General features: G+C 37.8%; 2 protein-coding genes across 2 annotated transcripts in view; one reads left to right on the top strand and one right to left on the bottom strand.

Moving 5' to 3' along the window:
• The window catches only part of tie1 (tyrosine kinase with immunoglobulin-like and EGF-like domains 1), a 169,250-nt gene extending 156,866 nt beyond the window's left edge, over nt 1-12,384 (top strand). Inside the window, exon 21 of the mRNA XM_072389064.1 lies at nt 12,374-12,384. The gene's annotated coding sequence lies outside the window, so the exon portion shown is untranslated. The remainder of the gene's footprint in view (nt 1-12,373) is intronic.
• LOC140311635 (uncharacterized) overlaps nt 1,618-15,549 on the bottom strand; it is a 77,905-nt gene continuing 63,973 nt past the window's right edge. Inside the window, exons 46-61 of the mRNA XM_072389065.1 lie at nt 15,141-15,194; nt 14,017-14,070; nt 13,294-13,401; nt 9,154-9,261; nt 8,907-9,014; nt 6,909-6,962; nt 6,761-6,823; nt 6,360-6,413; nt 6,126-6,161; nt 5,242-5,277; nt 4,932-4,958; nt 4,191-4,256; nt 3,872-4,040; nt 3,639-3,748; nt 3,194-3,430; nt 1,618-3,033 (exon numbers count right to left, since the gene is read on the bottom strand). Of these exons, the coding sequence (XP_072245166.1) occupies nt 2,887-3,033; nt 3,194-3,430; nt 3,639-3,748; nt 3,872-4,040; nt 4,191-4,256; nt 4,932-4,958; nt 5,242-5,277; nt 6,126-6,161; nt 6,360-6,413; nt 6,761-6,823; nt 6,909-6,962; nt 8,907-9,014; nt 9,154-9,261; nt 13,294-13,401; nt 14,017-14,070; nt 15,141-15,194 (1,431 nt within the window). The 3' untranslated portion in view covers nt 1,618-2,886. The remainder of the gene's footprint in view (nt 3,034-3,193; nt 3,431-3,638; nt 3,749-3,871; nt 4,041-4,190; nt 4,257-4,931; nt 4,959-5,241; nt 5,278-6,125; nt 6,162-6,359; nt 6,414-6,760; nt 6,824-6,908; nt 6,963-8,906; nt 9,015-9,153; nt 9,262-13,293; nt 13,402-14,016; nt 14,071-15,140; nt 15,195-15,549) is intronic.

The raw sequence follows: 15,549 nt of genomic DNA, 5'->3' as shown, positions 1-15,549 counted from the left end.
GTCATCTTGTTGGCTCACTATGTCTCAGCTGCATATCTTTAAATAACCTTGTACTGTCAGTTGTGAATAAAAGACCTGGTTGAGCGAATACAACTTTGTACGTGTATTTGGGGTGTTTATTCTGTACAGACAATAGACGAGAGTTACAGCAGATATCTTGACGTGTTTATGCATTATACTTTTTTTTTACCAGCACAAAATGATCAGCAGTTTTCCACAGTTTCTTGCTCGAGGTCTATTAGTTGTCTTCAGTTTTTAGTAAGAAATAAAACCATGTCATACTTTCTTTTTAAAGAGCATCACTTTTTTATTTTTCACAGCAACAACTTATGTTCACACTCTTTCACACTTGGAAGCTGCCAAGAACATCTATGAACATTAACTATCTCACAGTGTGACAAGAAATTTTAAAAAAGGGGCTTAAACACCTCCTTCAGTCACATGCCAATCAGTGGGTTTACATGATGAGATTAACTCGATTATAGCTATTAGTTGGGTTATGCTCTTTATCTGAGTAAGGCTAATTATCCTTTGTTACATGGCGGTGAATGAATCGAATCACTGGCACAACGCATGCAATACCGCAGTCCGATAGGTGGCGCTGTACCCATTTCAACTATCGCTAATAGAGCCACTTCTGGTTGACGTCTTCACCACCAACAACAATAAAACTAAGGCATTCGAGAAAGATGGCGAACGAAGAGCAAGATGAAACTACGTCCCTCTACATTTGTGATGAGCTGGTTATGGCGCATTCTCCATTGCTTTGTTTGTTTCTTTCGGACGGCAGCAACAACGACAGTAATATCGTCTCCTTCGACTTCCGGGTGACGATCACAGGAAAAAATCTCGAGCATGCGCAGAACGCTCGATCCGATCCACTGTCATCTCCAGGCACGTTAAGTGGGCAATTGGATCGAGTTATCCCAGGGTTAATTCGATCGCAAGTAACCCGATCCACTTCGATTTCTTGTCGGATTAAGCTTGTTACATGAACTGAATAACTCAATCTTATTGTAATTTAGCCATTAATCTGATCCGATTGCCTGCATGTAACCACACTGAATGATAATAGTCATTGGAGTTACATGAGTGCCGTGTTTGTGCCATAACCATGCTAATCACAAACGAAATGTAGAGGGACGTAGCTTCATCTTGATCTTCGTTCGCCATCTTTCTTGAATGCCTTAGTTTGATGTTGTTGTTGTTGTTGTTGGTGGTGAAGATTAGCGCTCTATTAGCGATAGTTAAAATGGGTACAGGCGCCACCTATTGCACTGTGGTATGACATTTCATCGTTTCATTCACTGCCATAAATCCAAGGATTATTACCCTTGCTCAAATAAGGAGCATAACCCAACTATAGCTATAATTGACTTAATCTCATCATGTAGACCCACTGAGTGAGTCAGGGGTGAGGACAGGTTTAGGTTTGCCCTCATAATTGTATCCTGCCGGACTCTGGATTTGATCTCAGATTATTGACTTTTCAATGCACCAATCTAAAACTGATTATGTAGTCACATTGCTATAATCTGCTTCCTTCCAAGTTTGTTTTTGTGCTGTCCTCCATTATGATCCCAACTTCTCCCTTTAATTGAAAAGAACACCAGACAATTTGTGGATAAAATGTTTCATTTATTTGTAAAATTATTTTTTATTTACACATTTGCATCCAATGTTTTCCTCCTCAAACTTTATATAATAACACTTTGATGAAGATAATATAACTTAAGAATATGATGACTGCTTTATGTGTTTTCTGACTCTTTCTGGCCTACCATAGCTGCCAGTTATGAACCAACTCTGAAGAAACTGAGAAAAACAGTATGATTAACATTCACAGATGTGAACTCATGAAAAGACTTAAACATAAATATTCACTAGACTGAGTTGTTATTGGCCAAAAACATTCTCTGAGTGTATAACTTACTGTGATACAGTAATGTGAGCAAAAAAAAAAAGGTTATAAATAAACATACAATATGCTATCAATATATACACAGTAAAATATGGATGACTCATTCTTTGCTGCAGCACCAGTGATAGGTTTGGAAACTTACCACATACAGGGAAAAGCCACAAACACACGTAGTGTATCAAAAGTTGGTTCATAAATAAGAAATGACCAAATCAACATTAGTACTCATAGAACATAACAAATCTTGATGTAACCGGTACATACAACATACAGTTGAAAAACTTTTAATCTTTTTGACATTATGCCCTATTCTAGAAAGCAAATAACCAGGTAGAGGTAGAACACCAGCAGTCAAGATGTCCAACTGGGCTGGACCAAAGATAAAAATATCAATCTTACATAAAGCCTCTGTTGGTAAAATGACATTTCTAAGCAGTCGCACATTATCCATATGCTATTGCACTTGTATAAATCTTTTTGGACAGTGCCCTGTGTAGAGGCTTGACACGATCCTTTGGGCTGGGCCTCTGCTTAGGATGGTTTGGGTGTGTTATGGGGGAGGAGTAAAAGGGAGATGTGAGTTTTGGGTTTTGCTGTGTCATGAGGCCCTACCCTGTGACCAGGGAGTAATATAGGTCCATATGCAGTGAACCTAAGCACCATAAAAAAGAAAAAAATTAACAAACCACACTTTATACATTTAATTGTAAAATATCAGTATGCACTTTCTTTTGGCCTTTTCGGACTGGATGTTCCACAGAGATTGAGTTCTTTCACAAAGGTCTGCCTGTAATTGAACATTGAGCATTTCTTACTCTCACAGTCCTACTCTCTTGCAAACACAGAAAACTCCACTGAACACACCCTGTGCCGTAATGTGGAATCATCTCTTTGGTATAAAGCCATTTTTTAACATCTGGAGATGTGAGTGGTCTAAGTGAGCAGGTTATAAGACGATGCAGGTGTCAGAAGAAGCAGACAGGACCGATTTCTATCTGTTGCTGACCGTTGAGCCCAGATGTAGGAAATTCTTGTATGTCTACAATAGGTAGCTGACGACTGTCCTGAGTATGGAAGAAGAAATGAGACTGGTGCCAGCTGCCATCTTGGATCTGAAACGTAACAGTAGGAGTTGAGTTGCCAGTTTTACACCAATGACCCTCATGATTATGTCAAACAAACCTACACAGACAACAGTCATGGACAAAATATAATCCACAAATGTATGTTTAGTCCTAATTTCCATAACTAAAACTCTATCCAACACATTACCTTGCACTCATCTTGTAGCACTTGTGGTTCAAGATGCGTGTCTTTCTCAAACATCTGTTTATTCCAGCCACGAAACCGAAGCCTGGTGACTCCTCTGTGTATGGGTCTGGTGGAGCTAAAGTTGTCTTTGATGCTGTAGGGTGGATCATTTAGGCAGTGGAGCGTGATTCTTTGGCTCGCCTCAGAGCTCAGCAAATGTAGAAACTTCATTTGGACTTTCCCAACACCAAAAAACATCTGTTGAAGGGGATGCAGACAGTGTGTCTTGTGACCATAATGGGAGAAACATTTGAACATTTCTGTTACAGCCTCAGTGGTACATGCAAATTATTCTTGGATTCACATATGAAGGTTTTACTTCACTTTAGATTTGTGCTTTATTCTTTTACAGCCCATCAAATATTGTACACTTTAATATGCAATTGTTTTACTGCTTCATCGATACCTTATTAGAAGCCAGTGGATGCAAACAAGTCTGTCCCCCTGCAGTAAAGTTGCAGAAGACCTTGAGGGCATCAGAGGAACAACCCAGATTTGGATCAACCCAGAACCAATCTGAAAACAATCATAGAAAAAACCAAGACAAAGTCAAAGCATTACTCTATCTTCATAGACTGAATATAATAACAACAAAATCCTCTTTACACATCTCTTCAGTTCGTGGCCCACAAAACTCACCATCTTTGAGCTGGTGCTGACAGTCTAGCAGGTCTTTACAGAGACGAGCTGGATTCTCCTTTGTGCCTAGAGGCTTTTTTATGCTTTCGATCACACTGCTCAAGTAACGGAGAGTCCTCAGTATCTCTGTATTCTGATCTGATTGGGTCATCTCAGAGTTCTGGAAATTCTAGTTATAGATTGGGAAAAAAGACTGTAAACCCCCAAATTCCAGAATAGTATATGGTAATTCCATGCTTTTACAGTTACAGCTTCAACAGGTGCAGCAACAAATCTGCTTATCAATCACATATTCATCCATCTGTGTTGTGTGATTTACCTCTGTCAACATGTCAGCATCGGAGTCAGATAGACCGTAGACATCTGAGTCATCATAAATCAGCCTCTGTAGATTCAAATTTTATAAATCAATATACATAGTTCCATAAAAACAGTATTAAGAATCCAGTTTACAGAGAAAACCCTTAAAGTCAGAGTACACTTTAGTAGCAGAGGGAGAGAGTAACACATTCCACTCCGAATAATAAATCACTTTACTATCACTTAATGTGTGTAAATAAAAAACCTGTTACACTGTTTTTCTATGGGTTATTCCAACAAGAAAAGTTTATTCAGAGAGCAAAGAGCTACATGTAATCCAGAAGTTACCATAAAGTTGAGAGGAGAGAAAGAGGCCACAAAAAGTCTATTAAAGATCCCCTCGCCAGTGCTAGTGAACAAAATTCACTAGCCCATTACAATAAGACTGGAACCAGGTTCTGGCTCTATCATATCTTGGCTTTAGCATCACAGAAATAGATTCAATTTTCCCCCATTTTTCTGAAAAAATCTTTTTTTTTCCAGAAGCAAGGAAAGGCACACATGTCATGTTTCAGGACAGAAGGGAGCTGTAACAGGGCAACTTCCCAACCACAATGCAATGAAGAAATATAACAAAATGAAGACACTGGGCTAAATGAAATATAAAATGCAGTTTCAGATTATCCGAGACATTCAAATTAGTTAACTTTGTCGAAATCTCTCTCGCTTTCTTGTTTGTATGCATTACTGATATACTTACTTTTGGACCGGGAGCACCAGGAGGTCCCTAAGGAGAAAAGAAACAGACTAAATGAGTAACAAGTTAAAAAAATGTCCGATCTGCAGTTAGTTCTCTTTTTGGTCATCAATGTTTATGTTAAAATGTTCTCAGTGCAGCCACATTGCCTGTAGATACTTGAATGTGCAACAACATGGCTACCTCATCCAGATTGAAATACTATGCCTACAGTCTGGAATCAAAAATATCTTGTGGAATTATCTCATACCTCATTCTTCAAGGTTAGAATATCCTTCAGTATCACGAATATGATACTGAAGTGAACACTTACTCTGGGTCCTGGACTTCCTTCTGGTCCTTGAGGCCCCTGAAAATGTTATATATATATATAAAATGTGCATTCAAATGGATAAAGACATACTGCTAAGATGAAAGCTTTAAAACTAATGTACATTGAATAATTCAATTCAAGTTTCACAGTGAGGATAAATGGATTTAAAATGCAAGTAGAGTCAACTTTTCTTTTTCTCCTGTTATGTGAAACAGGAGTAACATCATATTGTAGGTGGTCACTTAGTACCCTCTCCGACTGACACCCTTGTGGCAGCTGAGCTTTTAAAAGTCCCTTACTGAGGATTTTAGACAGTCTTTTTATGTGACAGTATGACAGTACATCATCAATGTTTGAAAGAAAGGCAAAAATTAAAGTTGTGTACACACCTTGTATATGTGGTAGTGTAAATTGCAGAGGGTTTCAGGTTGAGCTGAGACTCTAACCACAGTTCACAATACTGGGAACTGGCATATAGAAGTAGATTGCACTGCGGTAAGCCAAGCAACCTTTTTGAGAAGAAATTTCCCCAGCAATGTTTATTTAAGAGGGGTGTAGGCCTCACTCAATCCAGGAGATACTGAGTTACAGCTATGCTTAATGACTTCAGGGCACTTGTAAAAAGAAATCTTGAGAGAAACTGGACATGCATTTGCGCAACTTTTCAGCCCAGCTTAAGTCTACTACAGTACCTGCTTTAGCACCCACAATCTGTATTTTACGTGGCCCTGTGATAAGTGGCTCGCCAAGGCTTTGTCAGTGAGGAATTTTCCAGTCTCACACTTACATAGGAAGGCGCTGGATAAACATGCAGTATTATTGCACCTTCAGACAGTGTTAACAGAGCTTTCAGATATCAAAATCTGATTTGAACTCAATCTTACCATTTCACCACTGCTTCCCTTTGGACCTCTTGGGCCCTATGGAAAAGAAAAAATAATAATACTGAGACATATGCTGCTTTCTATCCCATCCTGTATTATTAAATATAGTTTAATATGGTTACCAGACTGATTTTATGTAAGGAAAAAAAAAGATAAAATACAACAGATTTTTGTCTTGCAGTAATTGTCTTATCATGACATAATTTGATCACACGCGCGAGAAATAAGACTTACAGGTTTTCCTATTGGGCCAATCATTCCTTCAGGGCCTACAGGACCAGTGAATCCCTGAAACAAACGTAGGATTGAGGGTAAATAAACAATACAAACGACTTTAAGGTGTCGCCAACGATCAAATATGTGTGTCATATTGGTGCAGATTCTCAGTTCTTCAGATTACGATTAAATGCATGCCCAATTTTTTTTTTCATGGACTGGTTTAGCAAGTACAGATGATGACACTGCTTTTCTTGATTCTTGAGGTACATAGAAAAGAGGTTTGTTTGCTCTCCATTCTGTATAAATATGTGAACTGTGCATGGAGCTGTAAAACATATTCCACAACTGAGGTTTGATGCTGAGTATCACATCTGAAGAAAGCACCTTTTAATGTTCAGACTCATGGTAAAACTTACCAGAGTACCCATAGGTCCTTTAGGGCCAGGGAAGCCTCTTAGTCCCAAATTCCCATTTGGTCCCTGTTTGAAGGAAAAAAATATATATATTTCAATCATATTTGATCATCTTTTACAATATTAATCTTGGTTAGTTATTCTCTCTTACCTTTGGCCCTGGAAAGCCTTGTAAACCAACCATCCCCAAATCTCCAGATTCCCCCTATGGACAAATAGAAAACATGATTATTACATATATAATGCCTGTATATCAAGAAAGTACCTGCAGCTATATATGTGGGGTTCTGTGAACATGGCATTAATGGTTAAGATTTTGTGAGCCCTAGTGGCCTTTATTTCAGTTTAGACAGGAGAGTGAATATGCACACGCTTTACGTTCTACATGTCTGACTACACGGGTTCAGCATTGCAATTGGTAGAGTGGCAACCCACTGCCAAAAGTTTCAAAGGTGAGGGAGACCAAAAGGTGAGGGAGACCAAAGAGCAATTCAAAGCATTTTTAAAAGGTAAATAGCACCGTGCAAAAATTCTATCAGGAGCTGGAAAGCTGAGATGTAAAAAACAAAAACTGACAGATGTTTTAGCATTTTAACAGAAGACAAATAACCACAGAACAGGGCACTCAGTGAGAGATGTTGTTGCCAAGAAAAAATGTCAAATCACCAGAATGCTCTTTAAGAGTTGTTTGAATAGGATAATCAAACAAGATCTTTTAAACTGTTAAAGCACAAGCTGCATGTGCAGCAAAGTAACTCCTTCAACAGATGCTTTTGTACCCTTTGAGTTGCAAACAACTCAATTCCTTGTGAGAACAATGATGGCCACGGAATTAGTCAAGAGGAATCGAACTTATGTTATTTTATATTTATTTTTCAATATAAATTACTGCAGTTTAAAAAAAAGATATGTTAATTCGTTCTACATGTCCAGAGGCTTCTGATATTTACACAGTAGGTTCAAAGACAACAAAAGTCTACAAGACAGTCTTACCCAAAAGTTTTATTCATCTGATATAAATTCAATGTGAAAATCCTCATGCCCACTGATAATGAGACTGTGATAAATAAAGTTGCATACACCAGTATATTTCTATAGCACAAAGAAATAGTATGCCTTATATCAACTCCAAGAAGCCTATCAATAAGACTGTGGGAAAGTAAGAACTTAACTGTTATTTCAATTATGCAATTTCCTCCATCATGTCTAGAAAAAAAGTGGGCTTGTCTTAGACATATTACTCCTGGGTTGAAAACTGGTACCACTCAGGTCCTGCCTCCAGTCCAAGACACAAAAGGGACACAGTTTGCTGGCCTTTAAAAATATATTCTTGTCCTTTGCAGAGGAACTTGGACAGACATGAGCTTTGTATCTCGATCTACAGTAGCCCCAACACACATTTGCATACCTTCCTGTTCACACACTCTAGAAAGGGTTGCCTGTGTCCTTTTCTGTTTCTTAGCAATGTCTGTTATCCAGGTGGGCAGACAGCGTGTTTGTGCAGCCAATCATTCACATCCTTTGGACAGCTCCATTTTCAAACCAGTGTCTTTGGCTGAGAAACTGTATTCACTGAAAAATGTAAAGCGATCTGACCCAAGGGCCTAAGTCTCCTCTCTGTTTAATGAGTGTCAGTGGGTATAGCTACTGGAAGGAGGGGAGTGTGGGGGATTGAATGTTGTGCTTCTTTTTTCTTCCTACTTTGAGGAGTTACATAAGTAAATTGGAGCACTTCTTTTTTAAGATGTTGGAGTGTGCAGATCTTACATAACTTGGCCTTGCCAGGTGGAACGTTTCCATTCCTGGTCTAGACCAAACTATTTTTTTTTCCTCCACTAAGGGTGAAAGGCATTAGATACACAGTATACCCACTATATATCAATTACATAGAGCCCTGAAGCTATATTTAGAGAGGTGTTTAAGAAAACATGCAAGCTTAAAAACTTAGTTTTAACAAGTACATTCCATGGGATGATTTTAACAAGGGCAATGAAGTGACTTCTTCATTATAACTTCAACAATTAGAAAAAAGGTGCTATGTGTGAAAGACATGAACACAAACAGCTTCAAAGTGCACCTTAGTGATAAATAGCTATGTTGAACTCTGGATACAAAGCTTTATTTTAACCAAATGCTTGTTTCTACTCACTGACTGTCCTTTGGGTCCTGGATCACCTTTCCTGCCCTGGTCACCTGCAGCCCCCTCCATGCCTTTAATCCCAGGGGCTCCTCTCTCTCCTGGCAGACCAAGTTCTCCCTGAGTAATTAAAAGTCATATATTGAAGATGCTATCACAAATTGTAAAAATATTGAATTCAAAGAAATGTTTTCATCTGCCATGACATACAAGAACAATTTAGAATAAATGAGATCGTCCTCAGTATAATTTCTTTTACCTTCTGACCAGGTGGTCCTATTTCTCCAGGTTGTCCAGGATGTCCAATTTCTCCTCTGGGGCCAGGACGACCAGCAGGACCCTCTTGTCCTACCAAGCCTCTCTGACCCTGTGTGAAAATAAAAACGTCAAATTAACAGTATAGTGATATTAAAATTCTGTTTTTACACAATAAACATTGTTCCATACAAATACCCTCAAAATTGTATGGATTAAAGGAAATGGAGATGGAGTTTTCTCAAAAACAAGATTTGTATGTTTGAGGCCACAAAAAAAGCTGTGAAACACCTTTAAAAGTGACTTTTTTCCACAGATGTACAGCATCTTTCTTCCTCACTGCCTTCAGTGTTGCACTACATTTCTTGGAACATTAACTACACTTGGCCGGTGAGCAGTGGTACACCATGAAGCCATTTGAGTGTCTGTGTGCATCTTTGTGTGAGTAAAGAAGGCCAAAACAAAGCAGCTGCTCATTAAAACTTTGTTTACTGGTACTCCACATATGATTCTCATTTGAGTTCAAGATCTGGATGTTTCTTGTGTTCATAACTTGTTCTTTTACAGGTGTCACTCTGACATGACCAGAAACAAAAAGTTTTCGAGCAGTCAGTGACACACTATATCAAACAAAGTTTAAAAAAAAGAAAACTGTGTACTGTTGAATAACCATCTGTGTATGTGCTGAACCTTCTATAAAAACTAAAGCTAACAATGCTTAAGTATATGGAATATTGTCGCCAATTATTTTCAATTGTTCAATTTTGGTGTGTATTTCAATATCTTTAAAAACATTTCTAAAATTGTACCATAAAAACGGCTGCTATTGTGTTTCCACAAAGTACCCCCATAAAAGTGACTGCTTGACTCTGAACTGCCTTCTCACATGGCAGACCACAGCAGTTTCCTGCCCCATCAGCAGCATGATGAGGCAGAAGGGAGAGACTGATATAAGAATAACAGACGAAATGGGCCGTCGTCTCACATATGGCTTTCGTTCCTCAGTCACTTTGAGGAGAGCTGACAAGTTAAAAACCAGGCTGGAATTACACCACTGCAGTTTTTCTGGATGAAACCCAAAATCTGCAGGTGCTAAGGGACTCTTAAATCAGAAAAAGCCACCATCTTTCAGCTTAATAAGATCACTGAGAGATTTCATTAAAACCAACCAAAAATACCCTCACACACAGCAGCAATGGGAGATGCTGAAGAGGGGACCGTCTGGTTTACAGTAGGACACACAGAGCTTGTTAGAAGCCCCAAAACATGACAGGTATATGTCTCTTAAAGAGGACCAAGGTACTACATTTTGTATTGAATTGCACACACATCTGGTTTAAAATATACACATATGAATGGTAAAAACTACTACCATAAATCAAACCACATGAAATTGTCGAGGATTGCTGAGGGGAGGAACTGTGTTCAATTCTTCTCTTCATTCATATGAAGTGAAATTCTAAGGGTCAAAAGTTTCAAATACACATTTCATTCATATGTTACAAACTCATTGGCATCCTGTCCATTATTATAATTGTAAAGATGTAAAGTCTATTTCCTATGTTTCCTTAATGTTGCAATGTATAACAATAACCAAAAGATCTGTGAGAAAAAATGTATCATATCTTTAAACACCACATTTATACAAGTATTTAATTCAGGGATCTCAAACTCCGGTTCTCGAGTGCCGCTGTCCTGCAGGTTTTAGATGTTTCTCTGCTTCAACATACCTGATTCAGATTAAATGGATCTCTTGAGAAAAAGGATTGTTAAATTGTGCACAGACAAGCGAATGAGGCATGAATCAGCCATTCAATAAAATAGGAGTTACCAACTAAAACCACTGAAAATGGTAAATTACATAAACATTTTGAGATTCTGCTAGAACTTAGTAAGGTCGATGTGATGACTACTTGGACTACTACAATCCAAATAAGGACAAATATACAAGAGTATTAGCATTACCATGGGAAAAGAGAGAGAGATTGAAGACTGTGCTGAAAGGATTTAGAAACCTGGCAACTTCTTTATTGTCGCAATGAAAGGATGTAATGACAAATTCTGAATAGTTTTCTGACAGTCTTTCCCTCCGAGACCATTACGAATGGTTTGTGAAAAGCCCTGCCTCAGTAGAACAGTGCCCTAAAACTACAAGATTAATGAAGCAAACACTTAGCCTAGGAAAACATTGTGTTGCCAAACACATCTATGTATCTGAAACAAAACAGCGTTTTCAAATTTACAGCAGCTGCACTTTATGTGTCTTAGGAAAGGTAAAGTTATGAAAATGATCATGACATACAACATCAATTCAATCCAACTGAGAAACACGAACGAACATTAGTCTAAGACGACAGTCATGCAACATTGTAAATGAAATCCATACAGGAGGACTTGGCTTTCCAGCTTTTGGCAGCAAAGGACCGACACATTAGTGTATGAAATTCTCCAGTACGGCTGCACACCTAATTAAATAAACCCACTGCTTTGCAATCAGGAGAGGCCAATAAAATCAAACGTGGCATTTCATCATTAGACAAACAGACTGTGTCATAAAATAACAAAACTAAGCAGCTCAAGTAAAGATCTGTGCTCTCAAATGCAGTTAAATTGAGGACCTGTGCTAAGGTTAGCAATGAATCTATAGTTGGGTAGAATGTTGCATAATGGGGAAAATAAAGTGAAGTAGTCTTTAGTTGATAATACTAAACTTATTCCACATGTACACTTTTGGGGTATTGTATTGCTGCACTGTTTGCCAAATCTGTCAAATACAGCACATAGTGTCATACGATATACAAAATGGAGATTTAACACTACATTGAGAAAAGGAAATGCCCTGTTAGAGGAATTAGTTATGAAATGATTTTGTGATCTACATTTGTAGTTTTAAGCAAAACCATATCAATGAGCTTTGCCTTTTAATATGCAGCAAAATATACACAATACTGTGAAAAAGTCTTACGCTGCCACTCATTTCTTTATCTATTGCCAAGGAAAATGGGGAAAAGATACAGGGATCTGCTGAAACGTGCAAACATAACTGGAAATACGGTGCATGTGGCAAAAAAGAGTTGAACAATTCTAATGAACTTGAAAGTCAATATTTGTAAATACCCTTTAATCCTAAACACAGTAAGCACCCTCTTAGACAAACTTTCTTGTAATTTCTGTAAATAGTCTTGAGGAATAGGTCTCCAGGCTTTCTAAAGGATGTTTCAAAGCTCTTCTTTGGATGTTGGCTAGCTTTTGTTCTGTTCTCTGTCAGGATGATCCCACACTGCTTTAATAAGTTTTAGGTCTGGGCTCTGGGGAGGATTTATCACCCATAAGACCTGTTGCTACTGGTTTTCAGTGCAATTCTTGAGTAATTTAGCATACCTCAGCCTTTTTCCCTGATTCATTTCCTTAAGAATGGCTTCTTGTCAGCCATCCTTTCATGGAGACCATTTCTGTTTCAGTGAACAGTAGATGGATCAGCTGAAGGTTCAGATGCATTTCTCAGGTCCTGTGCCACCTCTTTGCTGGATTTGTTCCCCCTATTTTAATTTCTACAACTGTCTATTTATTGCAGATGTATTTTTAGGCCTACCATTTCTGCTTGTGTCTTCCACGTTTCCTCAAAATTTCAAAGGACACAGTGCACACATATCACATGTTTGGAAAATAGATCTTTGAAAATCCCCTTGTCGTTGCAGAAATACTTTTTCACCCCGTCAAACTGTTATCTTTGACAGTTTTTCATAGATCCAGCTGAAGAAATGGGAAGAAATATACAATATAAAACTAAAAAATGTTTCTTTGCAAAGTTGTCTGTTGTGTATAGGCACAACACTGGTTTGTCGCTTGAGTTTGAGTGGCTTTTCATGCTGAAGTAATTCATTGGTGAGAGTCAAGTGGCTTGCTAAACAAAAAATACCCAGACTGAAAATTAGTTCAAAGGCAGCCAATGTCCAAAGAAAAAAGAAAGAGGAAAGGCTGGATCATTGGAAGCATAATCTGAAGAAATTAATAGTAGCTAAAGACTTATACTCAAAGTACTTTATTGTAATTGCTGATAAAAGCTAGTATGTCAACAGAGCTCAAGGAGGCTTAAGTTTTATTAGCAAAGAAACTTGAAGACAAAGATAATGTCACTGATTACCTGTCGCCCTTGTTTTCCCGGTAGTCCCGGTAACCCAGTCAGTCCCGGGGGGCCATCAGGCCCTGGATAACCCCTCAATCCTCTGAGTCCTGGTAAACCACTTGGGCCCTGGAATATGACAATGTTATTCAAACTATCTTAGACTGAGTGCCATTTACACTGATCAGCACGAGCCAGTACAGAGTCACTACACTTCCATGCCAGGTTGTAGAACTGAAATTGTTTCTCTAATTTCTTCAAGCACTGAGGTTTCTGAGACTATGAACTTGCACTTGACTCACATTTGACTTGATTCATTTTTGTTGTTGTCTTGTGTTATATGTAATCTACTTTTAAATCTACTTCTGGAATTGTGAAGAACTTTGATCAATCTCTTGTTGTTGTAAGGTGCTATATAAATAAATGTTGGTTGATTGATTGATTTGCCCAACAAAGCTGAACTTTAGTCTTATGATTTCTGAATGTTTGCTGAAGGACTTCCGTGGTTATCCAGCCCTTGCAGTTCCTTTTGTAAGTCATAAAATCTTTTTGTTTGCTTTTATCTACTGTCACTTTCTTTGGGCCCACCACCTTTTATACCTCACATCATGCCAGTTGTAGGTACTGATTTTTTTTCCTGAAACAAGCAGAAACCACCACACATCTGCTCGTTGTAAAAAGTTGCTTCTCATACTGTTGTTTCTCTGTGATTAAGACAACTGCTTGAATTGATGTAACACTCACTTCACTGCCAGAGGCTCCCGTCAGACCTCTCGCTCCTTTCTTTCCAGCTGAACCCTAAAAAACACACACGAAAGAGGAAAAATAAAGCATGTAAGAAGATTAAAAACCATATACAAATCTTAAAAGAAACTCACATTCTGGAAGGTTTCTATACTTCACTCAGTGTACAACTTCAAAGCGATAGAAACATCTGTTAACAATATGTCCAACATCTCATTTGGATAAGTCATAAAAAAGTATCTGAGATTTGAGTAAAGCTCATAAGACACCAGTGTCACACAACTTCTCCATTATGAATATGTGCAGGATTTAAAGCCATTGAAGCAAAATGCATAAAACATCTATTCTTTAACAATTATTTTGTGTGCACCCTCAGAGAGAATAACTACAAGGAAAGCTTTGTGAAAGACAATGGACCTCAACAGTCTCCAGTGTTCCCTTTCACACTACTACTGTGAGTATTCAGTGTTTCTGAATATGTTGTATGCAAAAGTCCTTCACAAACTCAATTTATACAGCTTGTGTTAAAACTAAGAGAAATACAGCTATGGTATGTGAATTGGTTATATACTTTTGCTGGTTTTGCAAATAAGAAAGTCAGTGATATCAGAAAATCTGTAAAACTTCACTAAAAAAGTTATATGGAGCCTGAATGAAGAGGTTAATAGTTGCTAAAGTCCCATAAGAATGTGATGGTTATAAAAGCAAACTGTTATCTAAGGTTTTAAAAAAGAACATACTGATAACATAGATGGCAATACTCTTGAGGATTTCTATAAAAATAACAATAATTAATAATAAATGAGAAATATTTCTCATCCCCACTGCATAGCTCAGGGCATCTCTTTTACCACCTTGTTTCAGAAATCATGAAGTAAGATTTATTTAGCTTGTTCTCCTTGACTAAAACTCCTCCATACTCAGCTGAAATCATCATTAAACTGCTCAAAACCTTTGTACTTGATTTCTCAAGTGATGACAACTAAATAAATAAATACATTGATAACTTATTGCACTTTTAGTCATATATATAAACATTTTGATGAGGCCTTGAACAAAGACTTAAAACATTTGGTTCACGGTTAAAGGCCTGTTACACCTGTAATGTATATCAAATGACTCACCGGGGCTCCTATTTCTCCTTTTTGGCCTGGTTCTCCAGGGTGGCCAGGTGATCCCTGAACAATGCAAGGAAAAACATACACAAAGGAGAAAAAAAGTGTTATCTTTATTCTATGTTTTTGTTGATAATTCATAATGGAGATGCATGGAATTCCCAAACTAATTTATCTGAGCCTGTACATTCTGTGAGGTTTGTGATTGGACCAAACAAGACAATGTAGTTTGTTCCGTGTTATAATATGAAGTATCATATTTGGAGTGTAAATTAAAACTTGAGAGAATGATGCTTTAAAAGTGAAAAGTGATTTAAATGCGTTTTGTTTTCAGTAATACTGTCGAACATTTAACATAACCATTAGTTATAATACTTGAACACTGTAGCAAATGCAAAATACTTTACTATAAAGTGGA

This window comes from Leuresthes tenuis, unplaced genomic scaffold (assembly GCF_036924035.1).
Source record: "Leuresthes tenuis unplaced genomic scaffold, fLeuTen1.0.hap1 SCAF_7, whole genome shotgun sequence".
Taxonomy (NCBI): Eukaryota; Metazoa; Chordata; class Actinopteri; order Atheriniformes; family Atherinopsidae; genus Leuresthes; species Leuresthes tenuis.
This window is presented reverse-complemented; position numbering and strand designations above follow the sequence as displayed.